Source organism: Seriola dumerili, unplaced genomic scaffold, assembly GCF_002260705.1.
Source record: "Seriola dumerili isolate Sdu_G_001 unplaced genomic scaffold, Sdu_1.0 BDQW01000127.1, whole genome shotgun sequence".
Classification (NCBI taxonomy): domain Eukaryota; kingdom Metazoa; phylum Chordata; class Actinopteri; order Carangiformes; family Carangidae; genus Seriola; species Seriola dumerili.
In genome coordinates this window covers 701,532-712,438 of record NW_019174382.1, presented here as the reverse complement: position 1 = coordinate 712,438, position 10,907 = coordinate 701,532, and the positions used below count along the sequence as shown (strand labels likewise).

Sequence of the window (10,907 nt, the reverse complement as noted above, 5' to 3'; positions counted from 1 at the left end):
TCATCATCACCACCATCATCACCATTATCATCATCACCATCATCACCATCATCACCGTCATCATCACCATCACCGTCATCATCACCATCATCATCATCACCACAATCACCATCATCATCACCACCATCACCATCATCATCAGCATCATCATCACCATCATCATCATCACCACAATCACCATCATCACCACCATCATCATCATCACCACCATCATCACCGTCATCATCACCATCATCATCACCACCATCATCACCGTCATCATCACCACCATCATCATCATCACCATCATCATCATCACCACAATCACCATCATCATCACCACAATCACCATCATCATCATCATCACATCACCATCATCATCATCATCACCATCATCATCACCATCATCACCACCATCATCATCACCATCATCACCATCATCATCACCATCATCACCATCATCATCACCACCATCATCATCACCATCATCATCACATCACCATCATCATCATCATCATCATCAGAGCCCAGCAGTCTTGTCTGTGTCCTTTCAGCACTCACGTTGCTTAGAAACAGGGAACTATTTTTTTGTACTTTCAGGTGGAGGAACATCAGCATTTTGTTTGGGTTCATCACTGACTCCATGAACGGATGTAAACACAACCAGAGGAGTATCAGCTGCAGGTTTATTCTGTTTCAGGATCTTGTTCAGGTTCAGGTTCAGGATGTGGTTCTGGTTCTGGTTCAGGATGTGGTTCTGGATGTGCATGTGGTTCTGTTTCAGGATGTGGTTCAGGATGTGAAGCTGGTTCAGTTTCAGGATTTGGTTCTGGTTCAGGATTTGGTTCAGGATGTGGTTCCTGTTCTGACTGTGATGTGGTTTTGGACCTGATTCCCGGGTCAGTTTATTATTCAAATTGTAAATCAGGTTCAGATTCTGATCTAATTCCTGTTTAGTTTTAGACTGTAGCTCTGGTTCTGGCTCTGGGTTAGGTTGTAGGGTTAGGGTTCTGATCTAATACTGGTTCTGTTTTCAGGCTGAGGTTCAGGTTCAGATCTTTATCTAGTTCAGCTGCATCAGTGATATTAGTTGTGGTTTTGTTTCAGGTTCTGGCTCAGGTCATAGTTTAGGCTCAGCTGTTGGTTCTGGTTGATGTTCACATACTGGTTCAGGTTCTGGTCCTGGTTCAGGTACCTGGAAGTGTGGGCTGGAGACACACTTGGCAAGCTGTCTGAAGAGCGGCTCCTGGACTTTGACGAACTCCGACGGCTCGATGACATCCAGGATCTCCTCCAGCTCGTTCAGGAACATCACCTCCTTCGGACTGTGAGTTTTCGGCCAGAACTTCAGCAGACCCATGATCACCTGTGGGGGTCGAAGGTCACAACACAGACAGGAAGTCAAACTACAACACCTGAACTCCTCCTGCAGCCAATGATTCGTGCGTCGCATGAGATCACGTGAAGAGACAGAAGAACCGAGACAGGTTCTCCAAACTACCCGTCCAGAACCTGAAGAACTGTGTTCAGGTGTACCGAGGAGAACTGCAGCTGGTTTAAAGGTAAAGGGGGGTCACAGCAAATCCTGATCTGATCCAGGTTTTTACTCTTTACCGAACTTTGGACTTTCACTGAGAAACAAAAACTGTTCAACGCTTTATTTTGAAAATATCTTCAGTCCAGAGCCTAAAACCTTTTACATTTTATTTCACAGTAAAACTTCAGTGTTTTAATCAGTTTCCTGAAAGAGTTAAAAACATATAAACACATGTATTTCATCATGTCAGATGTGAAAACTAAAAGCTGCTCTTTACTATTTTCTGTATGTACAAGGTGATTTTATTTTGTAAAATCTAAGAATCTTAAATATGATTTTTATTTTGAAAATGTAAAAACTGTTTATAAATGCGTAAAAATCAAATCAGTGTGTTGTTCAGGTGTTTCTGTTAATGTGTCCACCCTCTGTGCGTTACTATGGAAACAAAACACTGCCCGTCATCATCATCAGCAGCAGTTTTTATAGCGTTGTCATGGAAACAGGGAGGAAGTCTGCAGCGGACTCACCGGCTCCGTCAGACTGCTGTCCTTCTCCAGGAACTGCACCACGCAGTACGCCAGCTGGATACAGACACAGAGACCGTTACTGTACACCTACTGCGCTGCCACTCACAGATGATGTCACAGGTGATGTCACAGACAGACAGGCTGATCTCTGACCTGTGGGTGGTAGACGCTCAGAGACTTGACTTTGTGGAGCGGCAGAAGAACTCGGATCAGAAACATCTTGTGTTCTTCTTTCAGTGGTAAAGCAAAGCCGTTGATTATACTGAGAGAGAGAGAGAGAGACAGATGAAACAGTGTGTGTGTGTGTGTGTTTGTGTGTGTGTGTGTGTGCATGTGCGTGCGTGTGTGTGCGTGTTACCTCCCCAGTATCTCCAGCAGCTCAGCAATGCCGTTGTGATGTTCTGTCTCGTAGATAAATCTGCAAAACAACAAAACCAGTCAGATGTTTTTATCCAGGTGACGTGTGTGTGTGTGTGTGTGTGTGTGTGTGTGTGTGTGTGTGTGTGTGTGTGTGTGTGTTTCTGACTGTTTCATGTTGTATGTGAGGTCACACTGTGTACAGTTTATTGTGTGTGTCCTGTTTTTCTGTCGTGGTTTTTATGTAATTGTGGAGTTTGTCTCGTCACAGTGAAGGTAATCCTCATGTGGACTGTGACGGAGAATCTGAGTGACAAAGGATTTACCAGGAAGTGACACACAAACACCTGAAGACCAGAAACAGCTCATAACCGTGTGAGTTGTTTGTTCAGGTGTCAGAGGTCCGGAGGATCCTGAGTCACTCAGACCTGCTCAGTCTTTTATCTTTTATCAGGATTTCATCACGACCAACAGGATCTATTCACTCTGGTTTTATTCAGACCCTTTCTGACTGTCGGTGACTTTGATCTCCATGTTTGTTGTTTGTTTACTTCTGATTCTTTTAATCACAGTCCAGGACATGTGGACACACGTGTCTCATTCTCAGCTTTCTTACATGATTTGTCCTTTTTCTTTTAGCTCCTCAGTCTGTGAAGCTCTTTGAGCTGCACTAACCTGTATGAAAAGTGATTGATTTGACACCCAACCACATGCCCAGTATCTCAGGTGCATCCTGCAGTTTGTCCTGCATTTAGCTCCATGTGGGACTGACTACGATCACAATGCTGTGAGCTCTGCTGGTTCTGTGTATTGGAAGTTTTCGGTGTGTTTGTGTCTGTAGCTGGTGTTTGTGGGTCTCCGTGTGTCTGTGCTGACCAGGTTCTGACCTGTAGAAGATGTTGTTGATCTGGCGGCGGATGTAGGCTCGGAGGCCGAGGAACTTGCCGTAGATCCGGTGCAGGATGGTCTTGAGGAAGTCTCTCTCTCTGGGGTCCTCGCTGTCGAACAGCTCCAGCAGCTTTAACACAGTCATTAAACCCAGAGTTAGATTTCATCTCAACATCTTTACCTGGTGAAGCTTCACAGGTGAGGTCTTACCGACAGTACAAACTTTTGGTCGATATATTTTTTGGCGATGTTTGGCTGGAAGTCTGGAGACTCCAGGAAGCGAAGGAAGAACTCGTACACCAGCTGTGGAGGCAAACAACAAACACGAGAAAACATGTTGGTGTCTAGAAAAACAACAACACATGATGATGACATGAAAACACACACGTTAAAGACGAGTAACTGTGAGCGACGTCACCTGCAGGTGAGGCCAGGCGGCCTCCAGCGTCGGTTCGTCCTCCTCAGGATCAAACTCGGCTCCGGTCGGGTTGGAGGATGGAGGAAGAGTCCGAAACAAGTTCACTGAAAACTGAACAAACACACAACTGTTACTACACAAGCTGCTGCCTCCGAGTGTGTGTGGTGCTGCGGTCTGATGTATGTGAGGACGTGTTAGGGTTTAAAGTCTGTGGTCCTGGTTTGTTTCCTCTCACCATGATGACGGCCTCGGGGTAGATGGACTCGGTCACCACGTCACTGTTGTGTGTGATGTACTCGACCATCTCGTTGAGCCCCGCCCTCTTCACCTCCTTGTACTTGAGGTCGCTGAGCGGGTCGCTGACGAAGTCGAACAGCACGCAGCACTGACGCAGCTTCTGCACAAACAGCTCCTCGCGGTCCACCGGAGGGGCATCTGAGAGGGGCAACAGGAGGGAGGGAGGGGGTCAATCAACACCACAGAAGAAGACAGGTGACCTCTCTGAACAAACCTCTGTTCCTCTTCTTCTCTGGAAGAAACTGAACTTGATGAGCAGTGATTAAAATGGAGACTGATTGAACTTCATCAGCTCAGTTTGAGCAGGTGTTCCTAATAAACTGAACACTCACTGATGAACTCACACTCATCTGCATCGTCACCACGTGTTTAGAGTTCTCTACATCTGATTACATCATAAGAAGCAACATCACCATGGCAACAATTCAGTTATCCACATCTGTAATCCACTGATCTCCAGTCAGAACAAACAGCTGCTCAGTTTCTACCTGTAAGAGACCTGTCTGATCCCTGCTGCTTCCTGGGTCACAGTTTCTACAGGAGCCCAGAATGGACAAACGGAAGTAGAATAAATAAAAATGAAGTAAATAACACATTTATATAATATCATAATTATTAATATAAATACATGAATGAGTGAATTGTTGGGGGAGGGGTGTTGAGGTTGGATTGAATCCTTTGAAGTGAGGTTAAGTGACTGAGTCTTATTCAGACTTCACACATTTTAACATTATTTAACAGATTCATCTTCGTCATGAACCTGAATCTCGTTATGATTTTCTCTCTTCTTCAGTTTCTTATGGCTGATGATGTAAAAAAACGTACAATGACAATAAAAGCCTTAAAAACTGTTTGAGAAACGACAGAGAATCGAACAACCTCCTGAACTTTAAACTACTCCGATAATCAATAATCAATAATCAATATTTAAATATGTTTTTATTCAGACTGTGAGAGAAGAGTCAGGTCCTGCAGGCCTCCAGACTGCTGAGTCATGCTGTGATCACACACCTGAAACACTGATATCACTATGGAAACCAGCTCTGTCCACACACACACACACACAGTGTACAGAGAGTGAGATTCACAGACTGCGTCACAGCGCCACAAGGCTGTCCCGTTTCTAAGGCTCCTTCAAATGCGTCCTTCGTTTCCCTGGCAACGGCAGCGCCAACGAGTGGATCCTTCACAGCCCTAACCATCCTAAGATGTACTGCACGCCAGCGATGAGTCACAAGAGCGAATGAGGCGGACTCACAAATAAAACAGCAGCCAAGGATAAAAAGACCAGATCGTTTAATGTTTCAGACTTCGTGGACCACATCCTTAAAAAATACAGCGTGTACTTTCTTATTTTTCATTCTTATTTTGCTGTTTTTGTGGGCGTCAACCTTTGGGCAGTGGGCATGCAGCCCTCAGCCAATCACATCGCACAGGGTGTGAGGGCGGGACTCTAAAAAAACAGGTTTCATCTCTGTCTCTATCGCCCTCCTATAAAGAGCTACAGGTGTGTGTCTGTTTGACCGAGGGCGGGGCTGGGTCAGGTTTAGGTCAGGCTTGAGTCAGGTTTACATTACCTTTGAGCGCAGGCAGCTTCTGCAGCTCCCTGTTCTTGGTCAGGCTGAAGCGGGACGAGCTCTGGCGCCGCTCCTTCTTCACCAGCTGAGGACCTCCGGAGTATTTGATCTTGTTGAGCTGAGTGGGAGGGGGGGTGCTGTTACTGGGACGCTTACTGCCACTCTGCTGCTGCTGGGACTGAAACCACACACACACACACACACACACACACACACACACACACACACACACACACACACACACACACACACACACACACACACACACAGGTTTAAAGTTAGAACAGGAGAGTGTTGTTAAACTTCCCCTCAGTGATGCATCCTGGGAGTCGTAGTTCTGGGTGTAAACACGTTATATCCTGTTTTCTGACTCAGTTTCTGCTTGTCAGGATTGTTTCCATCTTCGTGATCAGCTGTTTATTTTATATTTGGCCAAAGAAAAGTGAGAAAACAGAAACTTTTATCAGAGCAGTTTCAGTCTGGTTCTAATTAAAACACGGTTCTTGGAGGTTTGAGGTTTGAGGTCAGATGTTTCCAGATGATGAATGAGAGTCTGACAAGTTCACTGTGTCTAACCAGCTGTGCTCTGTGTGTTACTGCTGTAGCTGATGTACTACACACACACACACACACACACAGCATATCAGCTGATCACAAACAGACAGGAGATCTGATTTAGAGCGTTAAAGACACTGAGCCTCCATTATAACACTGTGACTGTGGTTAGTGTGGAACATGAAGCTCCTGACGAGTCAGCAGCCTGAAACTCAGACTCAGATAATTATTTAAAGATTAATCGATCGGTCAATCAACAGAAAATAAACAAAATAAATATTCATTTTATCCTTAAAAAAGCAGAGATGATGTTTTTAATTTGCTCGTTTAAATCAACAATGACGATGATCATCAGCTGCAGCTTTAAAACAGAGAATAGCAGAAGAACTGAGAAACTGACAGAGAATAAAGACAGCTGCAGGTGAATCACCTGAGCTCCACTGTTACATGAACAAACACGTTCATTCTTTATGCAACAAATAAAATGTTTAAGTTGAATTTATGATTAACTCTCAAATATCAGCATCGAAGGGTCAGCTCTCAGTCAGACTCCACTGGACTGAACTGAACCACAGCAGTGAGCTATTGAACAGGGACCCCGGGGGTGGGGGGGTGGGGGGGTCAGCAGGGTGAACATCTATCAATAAGAGCTATTTTCAGTTTGGCTGCAGTCATTTAAAAACCCTGCAGCAGCTCAGTGAGAGAGGAGGAGCTGCGTGTCCACCACCACAGACTCAGGTGCAGACAGACCTGAGCTGTGACAGTCACATGACACAGGTAAGCAGCAGAAAGGCCTCATGTCGTCACTGAATTCATAAGAACTAAACATCTGCAAACATCTGCCTGTTGACTGACGTAAACAACCCTCTAACAGGTAACACGAACTCTGCATCACACCTGTCCATCACTGTGGTCCAGTCCAGGTCTGAGCTCTGGTCCTGGTCCTTCACTTCAGGTCTGTGACCTTTGACCCCGCCTGTAACGCTCCATCAACAGGTAAACTACACCTGAACCTGATCACCTGCTCCTCATTAACAGTGTGTGGAACATTAGAGCAGAGTTTGACACAAACCACCCCCATCAGCATCACAACTACCCCCATCAGGACCAGGACTGCCCCCATCAGGACCAGGACTGCCCCATCAGGACCATGAACCCAGTGAACAGACACTCTAATCTCACATCAGTCACTGTTTCAGTCAGTTTGATGTGATGTTGCTGGTGTGATGTCACTGTGACATCAGCAGGTGTGTTTCTGTAAAATGAAACGTCACTGACAGGAGACTTTGACTGTGATTACATCCAGTTATTAACTATAAACTAAACTGTTTCTATCAGTGACATTTATTTTGAAAAGGTTTCCTTTTTTATACCTTACAGTTATATAAAGACGTTCATTCAACCACAGCTTTTATTTCCAGTACCTAGTGTGTGTGTGTGTGTGTGTGTGTGTGTGTGTGTGTTATAGAGGACTCTGAGCTGAGTCTCGGGACGTCCCGGCCGCTCAGAGTGTGTGTGTTATGAGTGAGTGTGTGAACAGCAGCAGCTCTGTCTCGCTGTGCCCTGCAGTGTTGTGTGTGTGTGTGTGTGTGTGTGTGTGAACATGTGACACTGATCCTCACTGTAGCTCATCATGTGTTCCTCTCTCACCTCGTCTGAGTTCTCTGTGGCGGCATCTTTCCCGCCGCTGCTGTTGCTGTTCTTCGTGCTGCTTTTGGCAGATTTGGTCGTTTCCTGTTGACACACAAATAAAAGCAGAAAGAACATCTAATACAAAAATAAACCAGCTGTTATTTTTCCATATTTAAACTGGTGGATATTTCAGGCAGCACTGCAACTAAAAATAATACTAATCTGCTGATTATTTTCTCCATTAATTGATTAATGGAAAAGTCTTTGTAATTTCCTGCAGTGGGAGGATTTACCAACTGTCCAACCAACAACTATTCAATTACCAATCGATCAATTGTTGCAGCTCTAATTTCATGGTTAACATAAAGTTTTCATTCATCTGCTGATTTTTTCCCAATTAATCAATCGTTTGGTCGATTAAAGGTTGATCTGTTTTTTATATTTTCCTGCAGTCGGAGGATTTGTATGTAAATAATTATTTATCCCACCAACTGTATAAAAACTCATATATTAGATATTCTGAATGTTTCTCATTTTTCCTTTAAAAATTGACAATTATTCAATTACCAAAAAAGTTGATTGATTGACTAATCAATGAATTGTTGAAGCTCTAATTTTCTTCTGTCTGCAGATTTTTCCCAATTAATAGATTAATCATTTGGTCAATTAAACATCAGACGTCAGTTTTTAGAGGCTGTAAACAGCATTTATTTATTTACACTTTAACAATTAATCAACACTCAAATCAGCTGCTGATTATTGTTCCGTCTATTAATTGATCGACCAGGCGCTGCAGCTCTGCTCTGATCAGCTGTCTAAGATCGATAGTTTGAGCTTCACTCAGCTGAGTCGACGTCTGAGAGGCGACAGGAGGACGGGGAACCTGAGGGGCCGCCCCCTCGCACAAATCTGTTGCTGTCAGTGTCGTTATCCACTGAATGATTGACAGAAAACTAATTGGCAATAATTTTGACTGCTGATCTTTTTTCAAGCAAATATTCATCAGTTCCAGTTTCTCAGGTCTGAATATTTACTCTTTTTTTTCTGACTGAACTCGACATCTGTGTTTTTGCCTGTCGCTCAGACAGAATCAGAATCTGTTCATTTGAGTTTCAGGGATCAATGAGGCATTTTTCACTGTTTTCTGACATTTTATTCACTGATCAATCAATCGATTATTGAAGAAAATACCTATCAGGTGTACTGATAAAGAAAATACCTGCTGGTAGCTGCCTCGCAGGCTCCTGTGATGGAATAAAATGAGCTGACGAAAGTTTGATCAAACTAAAACCAGATTCTGATCCTTTACAAGACCAGGACCAGGAGGTGGAGGATGAGTGGAACAAATCTATAACTAATTATTGATTCATCAAATAATGTACACAGACATAATATTGAGTAGAGCTGAGGGCATGGGGTCCCTGGGGAGTTGCCTGCTTTTTAATCCTCAGTCTGAGGTGAGTCCATCAGGTTTTTATTTTGGATGTTGGTCGGACTCAGAACCAGGACGATTAAACTAAAAACTGATGGTTTGTAAAATAATCAATGTTCTCATGATCAATTAATCTACCAATAATGTCTGGGATTAATCTAAACATCTCAGAGCTGAAGGTGACATCTTCAAAGAGATTCAGTTACCGTGACAACACATGAAATCTGTGACTCCTCAGAAATGACTCAAACAATTAATCAGTTATTTGCCAATTAATCGAGTCATGAACTGATCGTCTCTGCTACAGTTTGTCATAAAGAGAGAAGTGGTTTGTTCTAATGAACTAAAATCAACTGTTAAATACAAATGTTCTCGTTATGATCAAATATTCAGAATGAAGTGTTTGTGCTTTTTAAGACCTTTTAAACCTCACAGACTGCAATAACACATTATAGAAAAGCAGCAGGGAGGATATAACCTCCAATTATTACATCACATGTTTTCAGCAGTTTGTCATAATATTTCCTGATGATATAATTAATGTAATGAATATGACCTGGTCCCAGATCAGCAGCAGAAAATGGATTAAACAGTTAAAAACAGCAGCAGGTTAAATGTCTGAGACTGGAGATTAAAACCTGCAGCCAGACTTTTGTGAACGAAACAACTTTCTCAGGCTTTTTTTTAATGAATCAGGGTCCAGTAGAAACCCTGACACACTGAGTCCTGATCCGGCAGGGGTTCCTGAGTGAACCAGGACCAGGACCAGGACCAGGACCAGGACTTGTTCCTGTTCTGTCTCAGGTCACCAGATGCTTCCTCTGCAGGAGCTGTACCCTGCTCCCTCTCATACTCCATGTTCTATGGAGGCTCATGCCTGGATGAGTCACAGTCCGCACAGACACTTTTACACCGAGCCCTGCCTGTTTTCTTCCAAATGAATAATTTAACGGAGCAGGCAGCGGTTCCTCCCCGGAGCTCCGGTGGCAGCAGCATTTCACCCGCTAGCTACCGGTCGGGTGACACCCCGCCTCAAGAGTCTAACAGCTGGACACAGTCGCTAATGCAGAGTTTGAACCGAACAAAGCGTGTGAGCGGCGGACACCGAGGCGACAACCGGGGACACAGACTTTTAATGCGGCTAGCAACTCCGCAGCTAGCGGCTAGCTTAGCCGTCCTCTGCTAGCGGGGCCTTAGCAGGTTAGCCCGCCGCTGCTCGGTAAAACAGAACGCCTGAAGTCTGAACCGGCCGAATTAACGACCGCTTCACGGCCACCCGGTTATATTACCGCATAAAACGGGTCGTGTGGTGGTAATGTACCCGCTAACTCACCTTTTCCTTCTTGGTTTTGTTCGGCATCGTGACTGTGTGTCAGGGTGTTTTTCACGGAGCCTCCGTGATGCTCTTCCCCGGGACTCAGACGCTGTCACTCGGTCTATCTCCGCTGCCTGTGCCCGTTCCCGACTCGAGTGATCTGATTGGCCAGCGAGGCGCAGATCTGCCTAGCGACGCGTGTAGGGATTTTTCTGATGGGCTGTCTGTGAGTTTGGTGCTCAGGGTGAGGCAGGACTCCAGTCTTCCCCAGCAACACAACACCTTCAACCTGATGATACCCAGCTCTGTGACCGCAGGGAAAACTATCACCATTTCCTCCGGTTAGGGCTGTTTTCAACACAGAACCACACAGTGCATCCACACCTGAGTACA

General features: G+C 44.6%; 1 protein-coding gene across 1 annotated transcript in view; it reads right to left on the bottom strand.

Moving 5' to 3' along the window:
• Nucleotides 1-10,606, bottom strand: part of ppp2r5d (protein phosphatase 2 regulatory subunit B'delta) — a 15,706-nt gene extending 5,100 nt beyond the window's left edge. Inside the window, exons 1-11 of the mRNA XM_022748585.1 lie at nt 10,533-10,606; nt 7,786-7,869; nt 5,581-5,758; nt 3,942-4,141; nt 3,707-3,817; nt 3,499-3,591; nt 3,288-3,418; nt 2,402-2,461; nt 2,197-2,305; nt 2,044-2,097; nt 1,175-1,345 (exon numbers count right to left, since the gene is read on the bottom strand). Of these exons, the coding sequence (XP_022604306.1) occupies nt 1,175-1,345; nt 2,044-2,097; nt 2,197-2,305; nt 2,402-2,461; nt 3,288-3,418; nt 3,499-3,591; nt 3,707-3,817; nt 3,942-4,141; nt 5,581-5,758; nt 7,786-7,869; nt 10,533-10,559 (1,218 nt within the window). The 5' untranslated portion in view covers nt 10,560-10,606. The remainder of the gene's footprint in view (nt 1-1,174; nt 1,346-2,043; nt 2,098-2,196; nt 2,306-2,401; nt 2,462-3,287; nt 3,419-3,498; nt 3,592-3,706; nt 3,818-3,941; nt 4,142-5,580; nt 5,759-7,785; nt 7,870-10,532) is intronic.
• Nucleotides 10,607-10,907: the final 301 nt, after the last annotated feature.